This window comes from Amia ocellicauda, chromosome 12 (genome assembly GCF_036373705.1).
Source record: "Amia ocellicauda isolate fAmiCal2 chromosome 12, fAmiCal2.hap1, whole genome shotgun sequence".
Classification (NCBI taxonomy): domain Eukaryota; kingdom Metazoa; phylum Chordata; class Actinopteri; order Amiiformes; family Amiidae; genus Amia; species Amia ocellicauda.
The window spans coordinates 26,609,389-26,637,354 of NC_089861.1; the positions used below are offsets into that span (position 1 = coordinate 26,609,389).

General features: G+C 42.1%; 1 protein-coding gene, 1 long non-coding RNA gene and 1 other non-coding gene across 4 annotated transcripts; 1 reads left to right on the forward strand and 2 right to left on the reverse strand.

The window, feature by feature from the left end:
* Positions 1 to 20: 20 nt before the first annotated feature.
* Positions 21 to 4,023, forward strand: pfdn6 (prefoldin subunit 6). Its single transcript, XM_066719112.1, has 4 exons — positions 21 to 232; positions 585 to 655; positions 976 to 1,100; positions 3,670 to 4,023. Exons 1-4 carry the CDS (start codon positions 169 to 171, stop codon positions 3,788 to 3,790), a joined length of 381 nt encoding a protein of 126 aa, XP_066575209.1. The 5' UTR covers positions 21 to 168; the 3' UTR covers positions 3,791 to 4,023.
* A 601-nt stretch (positions 4,024 to 4,624) lies between these two features.
* LOC136764792 (uncharacterized) lies at positions 4,625 to 19,508 on the reverse strand. Of its 2 annotated transcripts, XR_010821237.1 has the most exons (4): positions 19,063 to 19,508; positions 14,800 to 14,900; positions 11,299 to 11,479; positions 4,625 to 9,221 (listed from the first exon to the last, which is right to left on the reverse strand). It is a non-coding gene; the product is annotated as an uncharacterized LOC136764792 (long non-coding RNA). The 2 variants fall into 2 exon arrangements; XR_010821238.1 differs by lacking the exon at positions 11,299 to 11,479 and having other exon boundaries at positions 19,063 to 19,502.
* Positions 19,111 to 19,301, reverse strand: LOC136765170 (U2 spliceosomal RNA). Its single transcript, XR_010821371.1, has one exon. It is a non-coding gene; the product is annotated as a U2 spliceosomal RNA (small nuclear RNA).
* Positions 19,509 to 27,966: the final 8,458 nt, after the last annotated feature.

Consider the following 27,966-nt stretch of genomic DNA (forward strand, 5'->3'; position numbering starts at 1 on the left):
GCTGTATTGTGATCATATCCGGTGCGCCGAGTTTACGTTTCCTGTTGCAGTGAGTGGAACGAGGCGAGGCTGTAGTCGTTTATAATTATATCGTGGTGAAGATAACATCACTGCTGCTCAGGTTTATTATTTTGGGTTAAATAAAATCCGTAAGCACGGCAGGTGACAATGGCCGAAGCAATCCAGAAAAAACTACAAGCGGAGCTCGAAAAATATCAGCAGCTACAAAAAGGTGAGTAATTTGGGCAGTAATGTATGTATTATCATCAGTGGTGGTAGTAGGGTGGTGTAGTTCCGACGTTTGAGTAAAGCTGTGGGACAGAGTCGATAAGCAGCGGCCTCTGCAATGTAAAGCTGAACCCATACGATTGCTCTCTGAGAGAAAACGCTGAACTGTTCTAGTGCGGTGCATGCAGCGCAGATGTCCGCAGGTCTGCGCAGGTCTGCGGAGTCGCACCGATCCCATTGGTGGAGCCGCGCAGAAATGCGGACATCTGCGCTGCACTACCGCGAGTTATATTTAGAAATGCGAGGGGTCTTGACTCTCCGCCGGCGGCTCTCACGGCGCTGTCCTTCTCCCGCAGACCTGAGCAAGAGCATGTCGGCGCGACAGAAGCTGGAGGCGCAGCTGACCGAGAACAACATCGTGAAAGAGGTGAGAGGAGCCAGCCCCCCAGCTGCCCCCCTGCAGCCCCCAGCAGTGCTGTGCCTACAGGGCAAACTGCCACCCAGAGCTGCAGTGCATTTCTGACTGTGTATCTGTTGGCACTGTGTTGGTGATGGATGTGTGTGGGTGTGTCTGTGTTGGCGCTGTGTTAATGTGTGGGGGTGTGTGTGTAGGTGTGCGTCTCTCTCTGTGTGCTGTTTGATCTGCAGGTGATAGAGCAGCTCTCCTGGTGGACCCTGCAGGTCTGCTCTGGAGGGGCCAGTTGCACGGCACTGATCTACTGTGCCTCTGATTCTCGTGTCTTGCAGGAGTTGGGCCTGCTGGAAGCCCAGAACACCGTCTATAAACTGATCGGACCAGTGCTAGTGAAGCAAGATCTGGATGAAGCAAAAGCCACTGTAGGGAAAAGGCTGGAGTACATCACTGGAGAGATGTGAGTGTGTCTGTCTGTCCGTCCGCCCGCCTGTCTGCCCATCTGCCCATCTCTGTAGACCAGTCTTTGGCCGAGTTCTATTAACAGTAGTGCCACCATAGATGCTTTTTCAGTGGCTTTTGCACTTCAGATGTAAATATCTCTGCGGATGTGAATTTTTCCTGCATCTCTTATATGCTATTAAATATTTGAATTAAATACCTATATGGCATTTCAGCTGTAAACTCCTCAAAATTAATAAGTTATTAACATTTTCTTGTTCAACTGCTGGACCAGCAGTTTATGTGGTAGGATATACTGAATATAACTGACATCTGGGCTTTGTAATTAAATCAGTCATTTTGAAAAAAAAATGTATTGTGTTGATTGCTGAAACCTGTGAATTCCTACATATCATATATTCATTTATTAGTATCATTATATATTTTAATGGCAGATATAAACAATTCAAGGATCACAGCTGATTTAGCTCTTTGTCTGCCTGTCCTCTGATCGGTTCAGATTCCTTTAGAATTCAATCACGTTGCAAACCCAGTTCTCTGTATCAATGTCTTGATTAGTCACTCTTTTAGTAATGGAAAAACCTGGAAAGTCAGGGAAAAATATTCATATTTCCAAAAACAAAAATAAAAACAAAACGACAACAAAATAAAACCATCAGGATCCCTGGAAAATATATTGATGTTGTCATGTCTCCCCCTAGTGTCACTCAGTATGCTTTGTTTCCCGTCTGACAATCGGCATCATTTCAATCAAACAATCTTTCCATGCAATCTGGTGTGGACTTTAAGGGTTGTAGATTTTAACCAGTTATTTTGGTTCCTCATCTTCTGAAATATCAGTTCCCTGGTTACCCCTCGCCACCCAGATTTGATGTTGGGTTTAGATCGGATGTTGGGAGCTATATTTAGTGAAAAATGTATGAATTCTAGGAAATGAAAGTATTAAATATTCATGTCATCAATTAGTTTTAGTTTCTTGAAGATTTTTTTTTTCTACAAAATTAATATTGCAGGAGTGCTTACCATATTTGTTTCTAACTATGAAATCAACTTCATAACTGAGATGATGAGGGTCAAAACCCACTTTCATTTGACGTGGAATGACCCACTTACTGTACTTTTGAAGTAGCTTGGTCGGGTGGACAGATTTAGTATTGGCATCAGTTCAGTAACATGCACCTCACATAGAACTATTGACGTAGACCTTTAGTAATGGCAGCAGTGCATCTGCGTACAAATATGATGATTATACACACTGACTGTTATTATGCACATTATTCATGTTATTTTTGAGCATTGACTGAATATGTCAAACAGGAACATATCTTACGATATAGAAAATGTTTAGTTTGAACTTTACTTTTTTTTCTGGAAAATAATGGAAATTATCTTGGAAAAGTCATGGAAAAGACTTGGAAAATGGAACCCTGAACGAGTGGGAACCCTGTAAACTAATTATATTGTCAGGTGTAGGGCTGGCAACAAGCTGGCTGGTATAGCGTTTATTACACTGCTGTTGGCACTACAATTCAGCATATATACAGCAGGACAAAGATGATGCCCCTCACCTTTGAGCCAGTGCTGCCCAGTTACTGCCAAGTCGCTCAGTGCAACACAAACAGCCCTGTTGATGTCAGCGCACATTGTGAAAAGGCCGTCTCTGGCAGATGCGCTCGTAGTGTTGAAAAGCACATTTTCTGCATTGATGTACATAAGCTGTAATAGACAGTAATGTCAAAGTGCTTTCACGTTGCATAAGATGTTATACTTGTTTAATGCTATTTTAATAACTGGTTATTTGTTTTATAGTTGTGTAAGTCTGCTAAGATATGAGCATACTGAGTTCTACACCTGTTTACACAGTGTATTGCATTAAGTTTTTTAGTTTTTTTTATCTTTATGTATTTTAAGAAAAATACATTTATTTTCAATATAATTGAAGTGTTTCTGCCTTGAAAATGTTGTGATGTTCATAAGATTTTTTTTTTTTATCCAACTGTTTATTAATTTTAGTCTCACAGCTGTTTCATGAAGGAGCTGCACATTTTGCGAGTGAGGCGGTTGTATGTAGTCTGAAATTATGGTGGTTGTAGTGATTCCTCACAGAACAAATCTCTCCTGGTTTCTCTGACCATCAGCAGTTTGTAAACTGGTAACTCAGTGCAGTGGTTTGATGAGGGGCCTTAGTTTCACGTGACTGACTTCCTTAGGCTGCACTTCACTCCTCCTCAAACAAGGTGGCCATTGCAGTCTGCTTTCTTAGACTGAGATTGATGAGTAACCTTTCAGATTCCTTTATTCTGCTCAGTTAGTCATTCTATTTAGGCACATTGATTAAGCAGCAGCAGCTACGCATGTATTAGTCATGAAAATATGAATTATTGATGCGTGTTATTCGGTATTATTCCTCAGAATGTGTAAATAAATCATTAAAAGGTTCCAATTTATTGCTTAATTAGTCAAGAAGAGTACAAAGATGGCACTGATTCCCAGGACAATGTATAGAAAATACTGAAATCTTAACATCAGTGTTGTAACGCGTGTGCGTGTGCGTGTGCTCTCCACAGACAGAGGCACGAGACTCTTCTGAAGGAGATGGAGTTGCAGTCAGAGCAGCACCGGGAGCTGCTATCCAGCCTGCAGCAGGAGTACCAGCGGGCCCAGGGCCGCGCCCCCGTCAAAGTGTGACCCCCCCCAGGCCTCGGCCCTCCGCACTGACCACAGCCTGCCAGCTCACTGACCACACAGGCCAACAGCTCACTGACCACCCTGGCCCGACCGGCCTTCACACACGGTCACCACTCCCCCCAAAAAACTTTAATTTAAAGGCAACTTGTGGGTCAGGTTTTTGTTTTGTTTTGTTTTGACATTTTTTTAATGGTTGTTGTTAATAATCTGGAAATAAACTATTTGCAGTACAATTTCTTTGTTGTATTTCTTGTCCTGGGTCTGTAGCTTCAGTAGCTTTGTCAGTTTGCAGAAGCATGTCTCCCTTGCATCTGGACTGAATTAAACAACAGATGGAAGCCTGTTTTTCACAGATATGTCAAAGTCACTGTCTATCTGAGATTGACACTCCAGACTTGCTGATCCACATTTTCTGTTCCAGTCGCATCAGAATCACATCGGTTGGTCCAGTCCTTTCCATCTAGGGTGCAACAGCTGACTGGAGCTCATCTGTCATGTACTTCTGTTAGAGGTATTTGAGTTCATGAATGTGTAATAGTGTTAGTTTTATGGTCTATCTTATTTTCTCAGGTGTGGTGCCAATAATAGCATGGTTGACATGTTTTCATCAGAACTCATACCAAATACATATATTTGCCTGTGTCTGTTTCTGTATCTGCTGCACAGATGTCTCTCACTGGCTGTTTGGATCTCAGTGAGCAGATTTTATGTTCAGTTCTTAATTATTGTATTTATTATATGATATATAATTATAAGCCAAAAATGACATATAATAAAATGTAATAATTACTGAGTCTTGACCTATTGCTCACTGAGACAATAGACATTGAATGATTGGTTTCACTATTTTTATTTATTTTAAATCGTGAGCAAAGAGCATACATCTCATTTTGTAGTGTTTGTCTCCACCATGTGGACTGAATACGAAGTGCATACATGAGTTTTAGGCATATAAAATTTAATGTGACAGCATGGTAGAGGAGCAGGAGTGAACATTAAACATGAAGTTAAAAACCCAGTGTGTGCTATTCACGGTTACTTACTATTTTTAGTTAATATGACTTTCAAGTTTAATTAAATACTACTTTAAAATAGTATGATGATGAACTCAATTATTTCAACAATTAAAACTAAATACATTGAATTAACTAGAACATACCATTGTAAGTGCACTTAATGTATACTGTTTGTGTTCTGCTTACTGATTTATTTTCTTACCACAGATTAATTTTATCTAAAGGGTAACTTCAAAATTGTACAGTTCATATTTTTGGCAACTACCTTGGATTAATTGAGTAGCACTAAATCAAACTAAATAAGTCATGCAATATATAAGTTAACAAAACAATTAAAATAAAACATGTTCAAATGCACAATTTAAACAGATGTATTGCAATGTTAACAATTTGAAAAATGTGTTTACAAAAAGTGCAATAATGGTGTCATAACCACAAAGTATTTAAGTGGTCTGTAACTTTGCCTTGTAGTGTGAAATGAGGTTACAGTGGATTGCATGAGTATTCACCCCCCTTTGACTTTTCCACATTTTATTGTAACAACACCCCTAGGGGCTGAATACGTATGCAATCCATTGTAAGTGATCCTGTCTCTCTGAATCCCAAATAATTGACAGACCCCTACTCCCTAGATGATACAACTAATATAAATACATTTAATATATAATCTCATATAGAATCAACATAAATCTTGCTCTAAAAACTGAAAGTGACTAGCTGACAATTTTAATTTGCAAATAGTATGAAATTGTAGACAGTTTAACAATCCTATCTAAAATAACTAAAATAAAGTTGAGAACTTAACATTTGAAGGCATGTTTTTTAACATCCTAACATCTCTGTCCAATAAGTGTAAACAAAGTAAAAAAAAAAAAAAAAAAAAAAAAAACTCCATCCAGCCTATGTGAAGACAAGGTGGATTTTTACTCAGATCTACAAAGGAGGTCTATCTGGGATTCAAAAATTGACAATGATCACTATTGTCTCAAAGAAACAAAATATTTCATAGAGTTTAAGGGCTTTTCAACAATGGAAATCAGAAAAAGCTTGCCAGAAGCATGTCTGGAACCTAAAAAAATATATGAAGTAGAATGAACTGCATCAAATGACTATCAAAAACTGAAGTTGGGCTAAATGAGTTGACCAAAGTAAAACTTTGCCAGAAACACGACACCTTGCCAGAAACCATGTGATCACTGCAAACAATGCTTCGTTACGTCACACCAGCAGCTAGCAGTGCTGAATTGGTTTGGAATACGTGTCGGTGTATCAAACCCCCATACTGCTTAAAATAGGTCTGAACCATCTCAGGTCCCAGGGTTATACAGATGAGACAGATTTACGGACACTACAGAATACATTTATTGAGACAGAGATAGAGATACATACTTAGATAGATGTACAGATAGTGAGTTAGATATATAGATTTAGAGATAGTTATGGAGACATAGATTTAGCGATAGATAGATACTTGTAGTAAAGTCAGCCCCAGTAGTGTAGAAACATTTTTTTATTTTTAAAATAAAAATATTTAAACTATACCAGTTGTCCAGTTGCATAATCATGTCCCTCCAAGACATTTGCCTCTTCAACACAATCACTATTCTTGTATAAACACATAGTTAGGTCCATGAATATCTGGACAGTGACACAATTGTCATCATTTTGTCTTTGTATGCCACCACAATGGATTTGAAAGGAAACAATCAAGATGTGCTTTAAGTGTAGACTTTCATCTTTAATTTGAGGGTAGTTGTAGGAATTACACACATTTTTAGATGTACCCCCCCCCCCCCCCAATTGTAGGAGCTCAAATGTATTTGGACAAACTAGCATAATCATGAATTAAATTGTGAGTTTCAATACTTGGTTGCAAATCCTTTGCAGTCAATGACTGCCTGAAGTCTGGAACCCATAGACATCACCAGATGCTGGGTTTCTTGCCTGGTGATGCTCTGCCAGGCCTGCACTGCAGCTGTCTTTAGTTCCTGCTTGTTCTTGGGTAGTAACTCTCTGTCTCTCTCTCTCTCTCTCTATTCTCACACACACACACACACACACACACACACACACACACACACACACACACACACACTCTTAATCCTTGGCCATTGTATTTACATAATCTTACATTAACCATTTCTTTAAATACCTTGTTTGCTATTGTCTGTAACTCTGTAAATTCATGTTACTGAGATGTAGTAGATTATATTGATTATACTGATTATTTGACTTGTTCAAATGTTCTGCATCTCCATTTCTTAAAATGTAATGTATGTTCAGGGTATCTGGGCAAATGTCCTTTACACAGCATCTTGATGAGAAGTACACTTAGAAAAACCTTAAAACAGTCAAGATCTCTAGACATTTCTCATGCCCTGGGAACATCACCTAAAAATGTAAACAGACCAGTCCAACCAGTCCAGTGAGGCTGGTAAAATTCAACGTTGACAAATGCCCCGAACTCCACCCTCCAGTATGGTAGACACCATCCCCTAGCTCAAAAAGTTCCACCCCAACATAACCCTTGTCCATTTTAAGTTGGTAACCCCATTGGACATATTGAAGAGACAACCTTGCTTCACTCACATAGAGACAAAATAGCTATTTCACTAAAGAATCAGGAGGGCTTAAAAAGACCCCACCAGACTGTACATTCCAACAATGCTTCGAACTCCACCCACTGGTATGCACATTATTCAGTGCCCTGAACTCCACCCATCAGTGTGCAAATTCCTCAGTGACGCAAAACACGCCCTCTAGGAACGGTCTTCAAGTTCAACTCAAGTTCAAGGTCAAAGGTCAAATCCCCTGCTGCGCCCCCTTGCCCCAGAGTGCCCTTTATAACTACTCATGGCGAAGTTCATTCAAATAGCGCTCTTCGTTCTGTTTGTGTTTTTCTGTTCTTTGCTTCGTGAGTCACTTGTTGTTTATGTTACTTCCTCTTCTTCACTAAATGTACAAAATAAAATGTGGGAGTATAAATGTCAATGGTACTGGGAGCAATGAGAAACGGGAGTCTTTGTCTCAGATGACAATAAGTTGGATGTGTGGTTTGTGCAAGAAACCCACACTGATTGTTTTAATGAGATTGAGTGGAGGAAGGACTGGAGGGGGAGATTGTTTTACCAGATAGCACAGCAGCGTTGAGCTGATCACGAATGGTTGGACTGACGTTGGAGCTTGAGAGAGTATTTCTAAAATTAGTATTATCCAGTACACACAGTTATCTACAGGTAGCTAACGTCTTATATAAGGCTGACTTCATCTCCGCTTTTGCCACCCAACACTTTCTGGATTTCCTCACTCTCACCGAGACATAGATCTCCCCTGAGAACTCAACCACCCCTGCCACCCTATCCTCTCTGTTTGTCCTGTCCCACTCCCCCCATCTTACTGGGCGGGGAGGAGGAATAGGGCTCCTGCTCTCCACTTCTATCCTCGTCTCTTTGCCCCCCTGTCTCTCGTCTATCACAACTAACAGCTTTGAATTCCATGCAGCGGAACTCACATCTCCCTCTCACCTCTTCCTTCTAGCTCTCTACTGTCCTCCCGGTCCATTCACCTCCTTCCTGCATGAACTCAACTTTCTTCTCTACTCCCTCCCCTCACTGTCCTCTCCTACCATCCTCCTGGGAGACTTCAACATCCACCTCTCCAACCCCTCCCACTCCCCTGTTGGATTTCTTCCTCTCCTTAACTCCTTTAACTTCTCTCTCTCCCCGTCTCCCCCCACTCACAGGGCAGGCCACCAGCTAGACCTCATCTTTTCTAGAGGCTGCTCCCCTTCAACACTCTCCGTGACACCCATGGACATCTCAGACCACCACTTCATCTCCTTCTCCCTTTCTCATCCCCTCCCTCCCCAACCAACCCACTCCCTCTGTCACCTACTGCCATAATTTCCGCTCTGTCTCCCCCTCCACCCTTGCTTCCACTGCCCTCACTCTGTTACCTTCCATTGACTGTTTTCCCATCTGTCTGTTAACTGTGCTACCTCCTCTTTGTTCTCCTCCCTCACCTCCTCCCTTGATTCTCTGTCCTCTCACGGCTCGTCCTGTCCGTCCCTCCCCTCCTCAGCCTTGAATATCTTCCGTTCTCCGCTCAACCCGACGCAGTCTGCGTGCCGCTGAACAGAAGTGCAAGAGGTCCAAACTACCAGCTGCCCACGAACTCTACCGCTCTCTATACTGTCCACATTCTCCTCCTCACTCACCTCAGCCAAGATGTCTTACTTCCAATCACTCTTTGAATCCACTGTCAACAACCCCCGCAAACTCTTCTCCACCCTCTCCTCCTTCTTCGCACCCCCTCTCCCTTCTCCTCCCTTGTCTCTCACTGCAGAAGATTTTGTCTCCTTCTCCTCCAAGATCGCAGACATCCGCAAGCTCTTCAACAGTAAGTTGACCAGATTTCTGAAATGAAAAACGGGGACATTTGTAGTTTGGCGGTCCATATTTCAACAAAATATCCAATGTTATTATGTTATTATGATTGTTATTTTATTAATTATTTTATTAATTCTGAAAATAAAAAATAAAAAAGGGGTTTGTTGCAAAGCAATATTATCGAGGGCAACATTGTGCTTTGGCAATATTTAACTTGTGTTGTGCGTTGTGCTGATCTGTCAATCAAATTATTGGGCATACAGCGTTTTGCTGCTGAATAAATACCACAGATTAATTCCACAAATGCCACTCGTTCCAGACTCTATTTTTGTTCTTGTAAAAAACAATGATTTATTCAAATGCATTTAACTATATATATATATTACATTTAGATGTGTTGGATAAATAATGTTAATGTTTCAAACTGTTGAAATTCTAGGACTCTAAATATATATTTCATATTTCATTTAACCCAGTGAACCAAATACAGTTTTTTCCTTGCTTCTGTGAGGTGTAGTTTGTGAACGCCTTGTTATTTCAAATCAATTATCTAACAATCCTGTTTCAATCTGCATTGGTTGTTTTCGTGTCATTGAATCAATTCATGGAATTAACTAATTGAATCGATTAACCAAACTGAACTGAATAAAATTAATCGAGTCATTAAAGAGTCGAACTGCCCATCACTACTGTACTGTGACAGCTCTCACTGTCGGCTGAGTCTCTCCGAGTCTGTCCAATCAGCGCTATCAGGCTGTCTGCCAATGACGGGGACCTATAAGGCTAGAACACGATCCTTGCAGAAATGGGGCGTGGTTTTGGCATAACTGCGTTAGAAAAAATTATGCGTATGAATAGGGCAGCCCTACAGCCACAGTACATCACATCCCGCCCAAGTCTCCCACCGACCAACCTCACTTTTCTTCATTCTCACCTCTCTCGGACACTGCTCCTGATCTTCTCCCCTTCATCTCCTCCCTCCTCAACTCCTCACTCCTCACTCCTCTCTGGCTGTTTCCCCTCTGCATTTAAACAAGCTGCTGTCATTCCTCTCCTCAAGAAACCAACCCTTGACCCCACCTCTCCTCAGAACTACCGCCCTGTCTCCCTACTCCCCTTCCTCTCAAAGACCCTCGAGCAGGCCGTCCACTGTCAACTCTCTGCATTTCTTTCCCATCACTCACTCCTGGATCCTCTGCAATCCGGCTTCAGCACAACTCACTCCACTGAGACGGCTCTCCTGGTTGTCACTGACTCCCTCAGCTGAGCATGGGCGGCTTCCCTCTCCTCAGTCCTCATCCTCCTTGATCTCTCCGCAGCATTTGACACTGTTGATCACTCCATCCTCCTCTCCTGCCTCGCTAACACCGGACCTATCAAGTGACATGGTGAGGTTCCTCATCCACCCCCCAACCTCTCCTCATAGGCGTATCCCAAGGCTCCGTCCTGGGCCCCCTCCTGTTCTCTCTCTACACTCGGTCCATGGGCCCCCTCATCGCATCCCATGGTTTCTCTTACCATTTTTACACAGATGATGCCCAAATCTTCCTGTCTTTTCCCTCATTCGACACCCTCATCCCCTCTCGCATCTCTTCCTGCTTGTCTGCTATCTCTGCCTGGATGCAGTCACACCACCTCAAGCTCAACCTCTCCAAATCGGATCTCCTCTTTTTTCCCCCACTCTTCCTCACCTTCTGCTGATCTCTCCAGCTCAATCCCCTTGGAATCTACAACACTGTCTCCCTCTTCTTCTGATAAGGACCTAGGAGTCACCCTCGATCCTGCGCTCACCTACACTCAGCACATCACCACACTGACATGTAACTGCAGATTCTTCCTGAGCAACATACGCCAAATCAAACCCTTCCTCACCAACTACCCAACTCAGCTACTCGTCCAGTCCCTGGTCCTCTCCCGCCTGGACTACTGCAACTCCCTCCTGGCCAGCCTGCCTGCAACTACTACCCGCCACTCCAGCTCATCCAGAACTCTGTGGCTCGTCTGGTGTCTCTCTGCCACGATTCGCACACGCTACTCCACTGCTCCGCTCCCTCCACTGGCTCCTGATAGCGGCACGCATTCAGTTCAAGACTTTGACCCTCACCTACCGCTGTCTCGACCACACTGCACCAAGCTACCTTCAGACACTCGTCTCTCCATACATCCCCTCCAGACTGCTGCGGTCTTCTGGTGCCAGAAGACTAACTCTGCCTCCTCTCCACTCCCCTTCCTCCAGAGCTGCTCCTTCTCATCCCTGGCCCCTAAGTGGTGGAACGACCTTCCCACTGAAGTCAAAACAGAAAATACATCTTTTCAGACTCTACATGCAATTTAGTCATTAATTCTCCTGCAAGATTGCACTTTACAACATTTTCACATACTATTGTGTTACTAGTACTCATATTGTTATTTTGATTCCCCCTATGCTCCCTTTCCCTTGGGCCTTGACTGTGACCTAACATCTTGTCTGCACTTAGCTTTTACAATCCAGAATGTAAGACCTCATATATCTCTTTCAGGCACACACACAGAAATGTTTTCAAAAATGTTAATTCATTGAGATAAATGAGAGACAAATAATCAAACTAAAGTAAGTTTAAGGTCATTTTGGTTAGGGTCAAGGTCAATGGTCAGTTCTGAGGTGGTTTCTCCCTGTACCCACTGTGAATTAAGGGGCGATTGAAGCACCTTAATCTGTGCTGATCATTTAATCAGTTACTTCCATAAATTCTTTAGCTTTTTTAATTTTTTGTGATAGACAAAAACGCAGTTCTTGCTCTGGTTCATGCACAAGCCCACATTGCACTCAGCAGACATCCATGTTGGCCAATGGGGCTACTTCTTAGTGCTACATTCAGTGCAGCATCTTGATTTGCTTTGCTGTGGCAGGTGAGCATTCCCAGACCTGCGTTTTTCAACTGGTATATGAGGTTTATACTGCAGGGCCTGAGACTGGCATGCTCTTCTCTCACCAGACAATCTTCTCTCCTCAATCTTCTGGACCTTGGCTCTGACCAAGTCACATTCCTACTCTGCTCATTCTCATGACTGCCTTGTTCTCTGTCACTGCCCTGGTCACTCTACTGATCTCCATCACTGTCATCATATTCATCTATTCCCTGGTCTTCCTCAAGCCTTTCCATATCCTCATCACTGCTACCACTTAAGAACATAAGAAAGTTTACAAATCAGAGGAGGCCATTCGAACCATTGTACTTGCCTATTTTATTGCTTCCCCACATTGTTTGGATGGAGAAAGTGAGGAGTCCACATAGACTCCTAGGTCTTTCTCATGCGTTACTTCATCTAGTTCTATTCCTCCCATAGTGTAATTATAGTGGACATTTTTGCTACCTGCATGTAATACCTTGCACTTGTCCACATTGAATTTCATCTGCCAGGTGTCGGCCAACAACTGAATATTATCCAAGTCCCTCTGAATAGCCTGTGCTGCCGAGATTGTATCTGCTGAGCCACCTATTTTATCTGCAAATTTGACAAGTTTGCTAACTATCCCAGAGTCCAGATCATTAATATAGATTAGAAAAAGCAAAGGCCCTAGTACTGATCCCTGCGGAACTCCACTAACAACCTCACTCCAGTTAGAAGCAACTCCTCTAATGGACACCCTCTGTTTCACTGTCACTACATGATGAATAATCTGTTGGAATGTGTTCAACCATTAGTCTTGCTACCTCCTCAGCACTTATTTTATTTCCTTGCCACGATGCCTTGCAAATATGTATAGAATTCAAATATGTATGAAACTGAAATAACATCTGAAGTGCAGATATATACTGTTATATTCCTAATTCTACATACAGGAAATTGTGTTCTACATGTATGGTGGTTACTGTGTAAAACCACCTGTTTGTTTTTCCCTTCGGCCATGTTTTTTCCTAAATGCACAGTGGTTACTGTGCAAAACCACCTTATACAATTGTTATATTTGTATTGTTCACATTATATTTGGTAAAGTCCTAATCTGGAGTATGTTATCTATAATGCAAATTATAAATATATGTATAAAAACCAACCTGGATCAAGTGGTAAGCATTTTTTAAGAAGCACCCTCATCATGCATGGGGACTCAACTTCCCAGAGGCTCTAAAGGGATTTTATAACTTCCTGTGTGCTACATCTTTTACTCTCCCCTTGAGTACAGTACACATTAGTATAAAATGCAATAGTTCTCTCTTTAAACAACAATCCTAATTAAGGAGAGAGAACAGAATATGTGGTTTCACCCAGTAACCACTGTGCCTGAAAGGGATATTGTATACACTTGTGTAAATTGGAATTTGTAAAATGTATTATGGTTTAAATTGCACTGTATTATGTAAATTTGAATTTGTAATGTTTTATTCCTTGAACTTTGTATTGCGCTTATATTTTGTAAGTTGCCCTGGATAAGGGCATCTGCTAAAAAATATAATAATAATAATAATAATAATAATAATAATAATAATAATAATAATAATAATAATAATAATAATAATAATAATGAAATGTCCATATAGGGCTGGTTGTGCTGAAGGCAGTGACAATGCTGAGTCCAGTAACAAGTAAAAGAACAGAAAGTTTGATGACAATTACAATGATTTTGGTTTAATGGAATTTAGTGATGGGCGGCTGCAGTGTATATGCTTGCAAATTCTGTCAAATGAAGCAATGAACCCTGCAAAGCTGAAAAGACATCTTACAATAAGGCACCCGGTATGCAAAGACAAATCCAGAGACTTTTTTAAAAGAAAGAAGAATACAATTGACAGAAAACTCTAATGACAAACATAACGGTTCCAGAAAAAGCTCTGAAAGCATCCTTCTTAATAGCGCTTCAGATTGCAAAGAGTGAAAAGGCCCATACTATCAGAGAAGAACTGATTCTTTCAGCTGCATAGAAATGTGATGGTTGGCGAAGATGTAGCAAAGAAACTGAAGGCCATACCACTTTCTAACGACACAGTAAGTAGGAGAATTGAAGAACTTTCAAGCGATTTGAAGCGTCATCTCACAGAAAGGCTACGCATGTGTGAGCAGTTTGCAATTCAGCTGGACGAGACAACGGATGTCAGTAATGCAGCGCAATTGTTAGTTTATGTCCGTTATGTTTGGTTGGGGAAATTTTGGAAGATTTTCTTTTCTGTCAGGAGTTACCAGAATGCACAATAGGTGAAGACATTTTCAAATTACTGGATGATTTCATGAAAGCTGATGTCACGGGTGGGGCGTGATTGGCCATTAGCGTTAATTGATCACTTATTATTTATTTACTTATTATCACTCTTTTCATGTAATTATTGTATTGTGCACTGTGTTTTATTTACGAAGTATGTTCTTTTTACTTCCTTATTGTTTCTATTTGTATGGTTAATTTGGTAATTGGGTCATCTGGCGGAGAGGGGAACCAAGGAGTGAAGTGACCGGCAGAGAGAGAGAGAGAGAGAGAGAGAGAGAGAGAGAGAGGGGGGGGGGGGTGTCTGCCAAGAAATAATAATATTATTATCCTTGTGATGCAGACTGGTGACTGCAGGATAGAAGAAAAGACGTTCATTAATTACATTTGAATGCGTGCAATTTGAGATTTGATAATATTTGTTCCTACCTGCAGTTGTTGGGGGTCCCAGTTTGCCGACAGGGGTCCAACCCAGCTGCCAAGAGACTTGTTTCCTCCGAGAGGAAGGGGGATCCTTCCATGTGTGTCACCTATTGTGAACAGAAGAGACTGTGAAACTTTGATAATGCTTTCTGTGCTTTATATTAGGAAATAAAATCTTAATAGACATGTACATTTACTTTATTTATAGTTATCAGGTTACAGCTGGTGCTCATGTAGGTTTTCACAGTGAGCCCAGGACTGACAGTACTGCTCTAGTAGTGCCAGGTTTTGCTGAAGCCCTTGCTCTGTGGGCGACAGCAAGACTAGGTCATCTGCATAGAGCAGGGATTTGACTTCTGTGTCATTTAGGGTGAGGCCAGGGGCATCAGACTGCTCCAACACCATTGCCAACTCATTGATGTAGATGTTGAACAGTGTTGGGCTCAGACTGCAGCCCTGCCTCACTCCCCGCCCCTGAGTGAAGAATTCTGTTCTTTTGTTGCCAATTTTTACTGCACATTTGTTTTCGGTGTACATTGATTTTATAATATCATAGACTTTACCCCCTACACCGCTTTGAAGAATTCTGTAATAAAGTCCCTCGTGCCAAATGGAGTCGAAATCAATGAAACAGGCAAAGATTTTGCCTTTACTTTTTTGGTGGACGTGTTTGTCTATGAGGGTGTGTATGGTGTAAATATGATCTGTAGTGCGGTGATTTGGGAGGAAGCCAATCTGACTCTTACTCAGGACACTGTGCTCGGTAAGGAAGGCCAGTATCCGGGTGTTGATGATTCTGCAGAACACCTTCCCCAGGTTCTCACACTGATGCCCCGGTAGTTGTTAGGGTCGAATTTGTCTCCACTCTTATAGATTGGGGTGATCAGCCCCTGGTTCCAGATGTCAGGGAAGTAACCAGTTCTGAGGACCATGTTGAACAATTTAAGCACAGCCTCCTGCAGTTGTGCGCTGCTGTGTTTGAGCATCTCAGTGCTGATGCTGTCCGGGCCGCAGGCTTTTCTGGGTGGAAGTGCCTGTAGCTTTTTAGATAGTTCCTGTAGGGTGATTGGAGAGTCAATTGTGTTTTGATTATTTTTAATTGATTGTTCGAGTAATTTCAGTTTTTCCCTGGTTTCAATTTGTTTGTGTGTCAGATCATTTTGTTGGATATCTTTATAAAGGTTTTCAAAGTATTTTTTTCAAATGGTTCCGTTTTGTATTGCCAATTCTTGTTGTTTTGTTGAATTTCCCAGAACTGGTTTTGGTCAACAGATTTCTCTATGTCTGTGAGTGTTTTGTTTGTGTGTTTTTGTTTTTTATTTTTAAGGGTGTGTTTGTAGTGTTTTAGGGTCTCACAGTACTGCTGGTGTAGTTCTGTGTCTTGTGGTTGATGATGTTTTTGATTGGATAGGTGCCTTAAATTTGTTCGTATTGATTTACACTCATCATCAAACCATGTCTGTGTGTGTGTGTGATTCTGGTTGGTCTTTTTCTTTGTCTTTTTAAGATTTGCCATTGTGGCTGCAATTTGATATATTTGATTGATATCATTTATGGCCAGATTTAGTCCTGTCACGTCAGGCTGGTACTGTGAGCTGAGGAAAGTGTTGATGATGTCTGTTATTTCAGTAGAACTGATTGCTTTGTTAAATTCCTCTGTGCTGTTCGGAGCCCATCTGTATGTTTGATTAAGGTTGTACAGCTTACTGGGCTGTGTCTGTGTGTTGCTGGTCTGACTTCTTCTTTTCAGGAACACTGTGATTTGGTTGTGGTCTGACAGGGGGGTTTGCTGCCTGACAGTGAATGCACTGATGAAGGAGGGGTCCATGTCAGTGAGGGCGTAGTCGACTACACTAGTCCCAAGAGCTGAGCAATACGTGAACCTCCCTAAAGAGTCCCCTCTGATCCTGCCATTAAGGATGTACAGGCCCAAGGCTTGGCAGAGATGCACTAACTCTCTCCCGTTCTTGTTCACCGCCCCGTCTGGGTTGTTCCTCTGGGTTGTGGTGGGGGTGAGGTACAGAGGGGCCTGGCCGAACACGTGGCTGTTTCCCTGTGTGTCGATGCAGTTGGGCTCGGTGCCTGTCCGGGCATTGAAGTCCCTACAGAGCAGCACATTCCCCTGGGCCAGGAAATGGCTGATCTCTGTGTGGAGGGTGTTAAAAAATTCCTCATTGTAATAGGGGGATTCAGAGGGGGGGGTATACGCTGCACACAGGTATATATAGTTCTCACACTGGGCTATTCCCTTCTTAATTTGAAGCCATGTGTGCGTTGGGCCCTGTTTGACTGGGCTGATGTGGTTGGCCAGCTCCTCTTTGTACCACACTATGATCCCCCCAGAGTCCCTGCCACACCGCAATGTGCTCATTTTAATTGAGGGCACAATAACCTCCCTGTAGCCCAGGGGGCAGTGTGTGGGCACCTCTGCACGGCACCATGTCTCCAACAGAACTATGATATCTAATTTCTTAATGCTTTTAATGAATTCAGGGTCTGTGCTCTTTAGCCCGAAAGCCGAGGAGTTCAGGCCCTGAATGTTCCAGCAGCTTACTGTAAATGAGCTCATTTTAGCTAACATTGTACTTGGTGGAATAAAATGCCTATCAACAATACAACTTTTTAATCTAAGGTTTTGTTTAAACTAGAATTTCAAATATAATAATTATTAGTTTTATGTAAAGTATGGTTACATTGTATGTACACAGGTATTTATTTTTTAATTATTTACATGTGGGGTTGTCTGTCCCTACCCGAGTGCTCTGGCTCAGCTCAGCAGTCTGGAGCAGAGGAGGCTGAGCAGCTGCTTGATCTCCCCCAGCTCGGTGGGGGCCGGAGGGGCGGCCTGGGTCAGGGCTGCGGCGTAGCTGAGTGGCTTCTGATGGGCGCTGTGCCTGGCGCTCGTGGGGCGGGTGGGAGGCTGGGTGATGGGGGGCTGGCCGGTGCTGCGGCGTCGTGGTATGTGTGCTCCAGTGTGGGGTGGGTTGTATGTTTGGCTGGCCTCTGTTGGTGTTGCTGTGTGGGGGTGGGCTGGCTGGGCTGCGGCCCAGGGCTGCATCTTTCAGAGTCTTCACCAAGAATCTGACCCCCTCCTGATTTAGATGCACCCTGTCATGGAGGTGCCAGGGGAGCAAAGAGGGGTGGTGTGCCAGGTGTACATTGCGCAGCCTCGGGTGATCTCAGTGTTGAGAGGTGTGGAGGGATGTCGGCTCGAGGCAGCAGTGTGGAGATCTCTCTCTCTCTCTCTCTCTCTCTGCTCAAACAAAATGCGTGCTGACCAGTGATGTGAAGTAGATCTGCTGCTTGAATGGCACACAGAGGACCACGTTTTTGATCAACGATATCCTATTTTCAAGGGCTTGACAGCATGATCACAATGCCAGATGAATTGATTATTATTATTCATAACACATTCGGGGCTGTAGACCCAGGCCTAATGCTACCGCTGCTGTTTGCATATCTTGGCCTCTATGACAGGCAGGAGGAATGGTGTAAACCCAGATGTAATTGTAATGCACTGTATGCTGCATCTCCAGGCCCTTGCATCGAAGAATATGCAACCTGAATTACATGCCGTTGTGAATTTTGTGAAGTCCAGGCCTCTGAATTCACGCCTGTTTCCACAGTTGTTTTCCGAAACGGGTGCTGAATATGACATTGTTTCACACAGAGCTGCGTTGGTTATCACAGTGTTTATCTTCTCCAAAAGTCAACGTTTTCAATTCACATTGGATGACTAACAAGTACTAAATACAATTACTGAGGTTTAAACCTCTGTGGTGGACGGCGGTTTGCGAATTGGACGATTGCGGAGTTGTTTTATAATGGGAATACATTTGTTATTGCCGATGTTTGGCAGCACTGTGAATTTGGAGGATTAACGAGTGTGGACCGGTAGTTATAAAATGCATTTAAACAGCAGCAGCTGCTTCAAACTTTTCTGTACCTTTTCCTTGTCTAGTTGCGAAAGTGTATTGTTGTGGTTTGTGTGTACGCAGCTGGATATTCAAAGTGTACAGAATGTATGGCTGTAATGTAGCCGATTAAAAAACGTACCTTTAAATTGTCAGACAGGCAGAGCTTCACGCTGAAACCACTGTTGCATGTGTCATTATTTCAGTAGAAGTGACAAAACTGGAAACATTGAAATTGCACACCACACTTTTTTTAACAAAGTTTAAAAATGACGTATGTACATTTATCTACAATTAAAATGACATGCAGTGAAAATTAGCATTTTCATGAATGTAAAAGAAGGCTCGGGGTTACCTCTCCTCTGTCCCGCTGTCAGTCTGTCGTTAAACCAGCTCGTTCCCCGGGGGGTGCACCGTTCCTGGAGACACTGCAATACCAGGCCGATGCGTGGAGTGGGCGGAGCAAGCCCCTATCCCATCTCCCTGCGCCAAAAATCAATTTAATATATGGTCCCCATATAGGGGACGTATCAGATATTAAACTGATAAGAACAGATACTACACTTGATCTTAGCCAAAAGGCCGAGAAGCGATACCGAGCCCTCCGCGCTCACAGAGTCCCGTCTCCGGACAGAGCGAGTGGGTCCAGGGCGGGGGGTCCCATTCTCACTGTCACACGGCCAGGGGGGTCACAGACACACAGCCCAACAGCACAGCTCACTCCACCCTGACAGATAATATAAAAGCACATTTCACAGGTAACACGGCACAGTTTAGTACATGTATCCCAGCACGCACTGTACATCTACATAAACACGCCTTGGTGTGGCTCAGGTGACGTCACAGCCCGTCTCCGATCAGCTGCTGAGACGGTGTTGCAGCTCAGTGCGTCTCTGACCCGCACGGCCGGGGGCTTCGGCCATAGCAATGGGGCTGGGCTGTGCAATGGACACATGTTAGTGTATTGCTTTTATATATGCCAAATATTGAACGCGAATATGTACTTTTCTATGGAAATAGTAATTATGTAGTTAAGCAAAATTAGGATGGGAAAGTGAATTTAGTATTGACATGTTCAGCTTGCTTGTACTGTTTTTATTGAATTGTATGTGTATGATTTTGAATTGAATCCATAAAGTCTTTAAGAATACTTTTTTATTAGGTATAGTATTTTACATTTCAATATAATAAAAACATTCAATACAAATTGTAATACTCATGATTTAAAATGTGTTAAAATCAATATTCTAAAATCACTTACAATTTTTAAAATCTTAAGTGATTAACGTAAACAAAATACTTGAACTCAAATAAACATGTGCATATAACAGTAAAACAAGCTTGTGATTAAAGCAAAACTGCAAACCAACCAAAACAGTTGCACGTAGCGCACTATGCGGTGTGAGAAGTGATTCTCCACTTTCAGATCTAAACCCGGGTTTGAGCCGCATGAACGCCGAGCATCATATACACTTATGTATATGTGTGTGTATGTATATGTAATATATATGTTTAACCCAGTGAACCAAATATAGACTTTTCCTCGCTTTTGTGAGGTGTAGTTTTTGAACACCTTGTTCTTTCTGGTTTAAATAAATCCATCTAACCATAGGCTGTTGTATAGTAGTGTTGAAAGCACAAGCCATATAGTGCTCTATGGTATTTTAAATGTAGTGCAACTTAAGAAAGTACCTTCACACTGCATCTTCAAATGATAAAAGAAGTGCTACTTTAAAGCCAATTTTCAGTGTCCAAATGAACAATGCGGTATTGTATAGTATTGTGAATGATATTCGGGATCTCCTGTACAGAGAAGCTGCAGCTGATGGAGAAGGAACTGGCCTCACAGTCTCAGCCCTGAAGACACAGATGGAGGAAGATGGGCTTTTGCAGGGAACACCTTCTAGGCGTACAGGTAACCACACGAGGGCTTGGGATCAGAGTAGATTCAAAGCAGCTTGTATGTGAAAATAATGCCTTGCATTATTTACAAAGCTGCTTCCTTCATGTGCTTTATCCCTCATAATATGTAGAATAGCACAGAATAGTTTGAGCATACCTTCTACAGCAAAGTCCCAACTTTCTTTGGAATATGGGATGCATTTTACAGGATGTATACATTATACTACCTTATTTTTGTATGTTCTTCACTTACCTACTTTATATGACACAGCACAGTGTACAGTGGCTTTTTAGGAGGCTGTATGCTTTGGTGATGACACACTATGTTGACACTTTTCTAGCATTCTGGTGAGTGTCTACAGAAGTAAGACCTTAGAATTGAATAATGTTTGTAAGGATTTGTCTATTGTGTTCACTTCTGATGAATGGCATATCAAGCAAATGGTATCCATCTTCAATCTAATTGGCAAAGATGTGTAGTTAACTGCGTTAAACAATGTTGATAGTAAGACTCAATGTTCCCTCCATTTTTTTACAGCACAGAGCAAAACAAACTTCAAAACTGTGAGCAACTTGCACAAAAATGTCTTCTGTGACCGTACCAGTAGTTTACATAACAATGTGACCATTAACTAATATAGTTTGGGATGACTTACTCCCTTCTGTTAACTGTTTTACAACAAGTATAGCAACTAAGAATAATATGAAAGTACAAAATCTTTAACCAGCCACATTTTATTAAACCCATATGCATATCATTATATATACAGCTCTGGAAAAAATGAAGAGACCACTTAACATTGATTTCTGAACTTGGACTGGTCTCTGATTTTTTTTTCTTTTCTCTCCAGAGTTGTGTATATATATATATATATATAAATAAATATGCCGATATCGTGAGCTTCATCAGTCCCTGGACTGGCACTGCAGGTCAGTGGAAGGCCTCTCTCAGAGCAGCATCTAAAAAACACAGATGCACCACAACAGTAGCAACACCACATACACCACCACATTATTACAGTAATAATTAAGATCAGAGTATTGCTAGGCACTATACAGATAAAAGTACCTTCAATCTTCTGTCTGTTTCACTTCAGTGATTATAGACCTTGTTTAGGTATATACACTGCACGGTTTCTGCTTATTTCTGCTGGTCTGTACACATACACCAAAATAGTAATCTTACCTTTAAACAAAATGTAAAGCTTCAGTCAACTAATTAATAATGACTTTATACATTATAATGATATGCTTAAGGAATGATTAAAATTGTTATTACAGTAAACAGTACACATTTTGTCCATGTCAAACACATTAATACTAAGTATTAATTCATTACTTCATTAAAATGTCTCCTGTCTGTCCTTGTCCCCTTTCCAGTGAGTATAGACCTTGTCCCGATTGACTGGGCCCTCTGCTTGTGTAGACTGGATTCTCATCAGCTGATCCAAGTGGGTGGTCTGGAGTCAGTTCAGTGATTTTGTTTTGATCTGATTCATCAGACTGAAACAGTGTTCACAGTCTGCACTAGACGCTTTGGATGTTCCACAAATGTCAATCAGCTGCGCTCTGTGGCAGTCTCGCCCGTTTGTTTTAGAATAGCTTGGACCTTCTCTGTCAGTCTGGTTACATCATCTGTATCCGTGATCACAGTGTAGAATCCAGTGTTTCTAGGGTAAAAGCAGACGATTCTTTAAGCTCACCTGCAGGTAATTGAACATCAAGATGGTCACAGACTTTAAGGACAAACAGAATAATATCCGCTCTATTTACCGCACTGTCACTTGTGTCCAGCAGCTCATTCACTCTGTTGCTCCAGTGAACATGCTCTCTGAGATACTGAGACCAAAGTTTTTCCATTTTAGCTCTTTCAAGGCAATGGGCATCAATGATGGTAAGAATGCTTCGCTGCACGGAGGCACAGAGCTGAGCTAGTTCTTCCAACACATCTCTAAGCACAGTGAGAGCAACTCTGTACTTGGGACCAGTCAGTTTTCAGTGACAGTATTTTGCAATCAGGTCGTCGTTGTCCGCTTCTTTTGTGCAGTTAATACACTATAATTGCGCAAAAACGCATTGACAGCTTGGCAACGTGACAGCCAGCGTACCTCATTCAAAGGTCTGAAAGACAATGAGTGCACCTCTGAAACTCTTCGAATTTGCTTTTCTTCACTGAAGACCTACTAAATAGTGAATATACTGTTCTAAGCAGTGTTTCCACTTCCTTCATCAAAGACACACCTGTCCAAGCATCATCAGTTCCCAAATCCTGTCTGTGAGCAACACAATGTTGCAGTATTGCAGTGACTCCATCATGCTTACCTAACATGACAGAGGTGCCGTCGGAGGTTAACATTAAAATGTTCTTTAAATCAAGTCGGTGATCTGTGTGGAACTTTATTATTGCATCCGCAATATGCTGAGCGCTGCATCCTGCCAGCTGAATGATCCGGCAAACAGTCTTGTAAGTGATGTCATTTTACTTCCTAAACTTAATGTAAAGAACCAGCATTTTATGCACTAATGTCTGTGCTTTCATCGACTATCAGTGTGTGAACATGGGCATTTCTCACACTTTCCATAGTCTCAGCTTGAACTGCACTAATTGACTCCACAAATTAAAATGCATAGTTTTTACTTCTATAGCTGTCGGGAAGACTAATTCATGTTAATGCACTTTTTGAAAGGACAGCATTGACACGTTCATTTTGATGGCAAGAAGCACGTTATCGATCAATATTTTGTTCAGGGTTTGACGTGTTCTTATTGGCGATGTCAATACGCTTTTCTCTCGAGTCTCTTGACTCCCCAAGAAGCTGGTTAATCGAAGTTCCATGCTTTTGATTATATGATGTTTTAACCGCATCAATGTGACCTTTCTGTGTTAAGTGGCATTTTAGGTAGTCAAGTTTCCACTCGGTCCACGTTTTCCCAGTGGAAAACTCTCCTTTGATTTTAGCTTCAGAGCAAAATGTGCACACGACCCCACTAGCTCCGTAGCTAGATATGTCAGACATTTTAACTGTCTTACCAGGACCATCGCTTGTATCCGTTTGAACTATTTCATTTAGCATTCTTGTTTGAAAGTCAAACTTACCTCTTTCTTAAGAGGTTGTGGAGGTAACGCATCTTTTCATTTCACCATTGCTGCTCACTGGACACTCGCCTACTCGGTAGCTGGTACGTTTTTGTGCACAGCCTAAAATTGTACTGCGCGGGACCTTCAACTAAGAAGTGCATCTTGCATGTTTTCATGAAATATTGACTCAAGGTTGGATTAGTCAGACTCATTCTCAGAGCATTTTGAATTTAGATCGCATCCGTCTCTCCTGTGCTCTGTGCCCGTTCCTCAGGACATTTCTTACTTCCAGAGTGAGAGGGAGGGAGCTGGTGCTCAAGCAAGAATTGCGGGTACAGTGCGAGGTTACGATTGGAGAACCGAGCCGTTTTGGGAACAGAGGGCCGTACTGGGCCGACACAAGCTGGGAGCGGGCGCTTCTCCTTGCATGGTTACTGCGATGCTCGAATGTAATACAATGTAAACGTGTTACGAACTGAAACATTGTGCGTATCAAAGCCCCTGCTCTCAAAGCGTTTCTGATTTGCCTGCAAGTCTCTGTCGGTGTGGTGCGATATTTGTGAGAAGTGGTGTGCTGGGTGTCGCAGGTGGCTGCAGCCTGGCCTGTGCTGGTCCAGGCAGATGTGACGCAGAGAGACAGTGACAGTGTGACAGTCCTGAGAGCCTGCCCCTGCTGCTGCACCAGGTGACCTACAGAACCACAGGGCTGATCAGAAGCCCAACCACCACTGTTTTTGTGTGAGATTTCTCTAAGTCAGAGGTTCCCAAAGTGCAGCCCAGGGGCCAAATTTGGCCTTGGAGGATGATTAGTGCGGTCCCCCAAAGCCAACCTTCAACCTCCCCTTTTCTGAACTTTTACTATATTTTTACACTTTCTGAAAAAATTCTGTTACAAATTGTAAATGTAAATTGGAGAAAAATATCAAAACAATTGAAGTTCAGAAATGTTCCCTAACAGAAATGTATAGGAAATGAAAAGGTATGATATGGGACATATTTTGTCTTCATCGAATGTCCATTTTCTACTGTGGCCCCCCATCCCATGCAACCTCTGGAAATTGGCCCTCCATCACCAGACATTGGGAACTCCTGCTTTGAGTGGAAACAGTTATGACAAGCATCTTTTAGAAATGATGTTCTCCCATGGTCCAGTAGATGGCACTGTTTAGTAACTACAGACAAAACACATCTTGCTGCTTCTCCAAGAAGAGAAGTGATTGAAGTGAGAAGTATTGTCACAGTCTGCAGTACGCCAGCATCACTTGGGTGTGACTGATGGATGCAGGGAAGACCAACCATAAGACCCCCATAAAACCACCAGAACACACAGCCAAACAAGAAAACAAATATCTTGACGTTAAAACAAACCTCTTTTTTTGTTTTTTTTTCTAACAAGGCTGTTATCTTGGGTAATTGAAACCGAACTTGGACATTATTACTTGTCTATCACTGTCAGGTTGTGTGGCTGAGAGGCTGTTGACTTTCCTGTTGTCTTGTACGAATGATGATCTTTTCAGTTCTATGCAGAGCGGAGCTGCCAGCTGGCGCCGTGCAAATACCAGTACATGCTGTGATGGAGAAGGTTTTGTCGACACTCCAGTGTCATTGAGCAGCTCTGTCCTCTATACAAAGTGGGCTAGAAAAGGTTAATCATTTACAACTACCCTATGTCATCAGAAGTGAGGTTTACTCTGTCTAACTGGACAGTAGTGAGTGTGGTAGTGACTGCATACCTGAATGCTGAGTTGATCTGAGTTGAATAACAATAACCCTGATCCTAACCCCCTCAGTGAATGCTAAAAATATACTTGATTAACTGCGTTTTGTGGTGATTTGATCCCAGAATCCGGTTGGCCTCCTGATGGGAGAGTATGAGGACTCAGTGCAGAGGGCTGGCAGGCTGGCCGTGTCCAGGGAGAAGGTGCTGACGGGCAAGGGCAATCCCATCAACGTGGTGCAGACATGGTCATCTATGTGCAGTGGCTGGCGTGTCGCCTCCACTCTGGGTACGGAGGCCTGCTGCTGTTGGCAAGAGGACCCTTTGGTCTCAGTGAGCGCTCTGATCCTGCTCTTTGTCTTTGCGGCTCTCAGTCCTAGCCTCTGAACACACCATGACAAAGGCTGAAATGTGCTGAAGCATTGAGCCGTTTCTGTTTGTTTTTTTGTTTGTTCGCCTGAAGAAGGATGGCATACTATAGATTGAATGTATATCTGCTTGTAATTTAAATGTAATGCCCTCTCTGTTATTCAATACAAAGTTTTTGAAATCTGTTAATTGCAGCCATTAATTAAGTCTGATTTACTTATTTTGTTATTTTGGGTTCTATTTAGCACCTTTTGGTTCTTGCTACCAAATTTGGAAGCATTTATGAGATAAGGGTACCATGAATGAAAAAGGAACCGTTTTCTCATAAATGTTTCCAAATGTGTGAAGTAATTAGCAGACATTTTAAAAGGGTGGTAATTTGTATTAAAGTGACAAGATGTAATGTGTATAGCTGCCTAATGACAGTGGCTTCAGACTTCTTTTCCTAGTTTATTGTTGCTCGACGAGATGAAAATGAAAGTATGAAAGCTGAACACGGAGTTGAACTACAGAAAACAGGGTTGGCAGATTTTCACAAAGCAATAAGCAACCTTGGTTGTAAAAACAAGCCCAACCTCCCATGAGTGTCATGTCCAGTCACATGGACAATAAATTGTTGTTTGCCTGTTTTCTATGCCGCTAATAAAAAGATGACCAGTCAGTTTCAGGGGCACGTACAGATGTGTTTGTGAGTGTCACGCCATATGACAAGTCTTCACAGAGAGGTAAAGAAATCCCCGACTCCATAACGCACTGCTGGGCAAGAGACATGATGCCCATATACACCGTTAGCAAAGTGGGATTTCAGAAAATGGTCCACACACTGGACAAAGGTACCAGCTGCCCTCGCGAAACTGTTTCTCTCAAGTTGCAATCCCTGTGCTTTACAGCAAAGGCCGTGAAGCTTCAGCTGGACATGGATATGGTGCGGTAAGCAGGACGACTGAACCATATATTAGCCTAACTGTGTACTTTGTTGACGAGCAGTTTGAACTGAAAAGCCGCTGCCTGCAAACATCCTATTTCCCCGACGACCACACGGGAGAGAAGAACCTCGCATATGATAAGTAGAACTTTTTAGAAAGAGGATTTGGAAGTACCAAATTATTTATGAAAAAACAGTTTTAGTGGTTTGATTGAGTGAATCACACTTTTATATCCAGTTTCCTTTTCCAAAGAGTTTATACAAAATATACGTTACATCCTGCTTAATGTCCCTGTTTGTTTGGACAATGTTATTTTCATGAAAATTTGTATGTTCTTATTTATTGTTCTATTTGTTTTATTTAGCTGTACTATTGAGAAAATAACAAGTTTGCAATAATGCAAAATGCTACTGTTACTTAATTTTGTAAAAATATTATTTTAATTTGAAAACACTGTGCATTTCTAGTTGTTGTTGCTAGTTTGTATGTTTGAGTTGAGAAATACACATTTCAGCATTATCAATAATCTGTGTATGCATTTTCCTTGATAACCAAGCAAGTTGACTCATGATACCATTTATTTATTATATCGCAATAACACACACACACATTACTTATATACATAGCAGGTTCTTGCTATGGATATACTCCTAGAGCAGGGGTAGTCAATTATTTTGTGTCAGGGTCCACACTTATTTGTCAAGGTATAGCCAAGGTATAGACATGGGGGGGGGGGGGGCGTTATGAAATGTATATATTAGTATTAAAACGGGTTCAGACCACTTACATTTTAATTCGTTAAAGATTATTGTAGTCATATACACTCACCTAAAGGATTATTAGGAACACTTGTTCAATTTCTCATTAATGCAATTATCTAACCAACCAATCACATGGCAGTTGCTTCAATGCATTTAGGGGTGTGGTCCTGGTCAAGACAATCTCCTGAACTCCAAACTGAATGTCTGAATGGGAAAGAAAGGTGATTTAAGCAATTTTGAGCGTGGCATGGGTGTTGGTGCCAGACGGGCCGGTCTGAGTATTTCACAATCTGCTCAGTTACTGGGATTTTCACGCACAACCATTTCTAGGGTTTACAAAGAATGGTGTGAAAAGGGAAAAACATCCAGTATGCGGCAGTCCTGTGGGCGAAAATGCCTTGTTGATGCTAGAGGTCAGAGGAGAATGGGCCGACTGATTCAAGCTGATAGAAGAGCAACTTTCACTGAAATAACCACTCGTTACAACCGAGGTATGCAGCAAAGC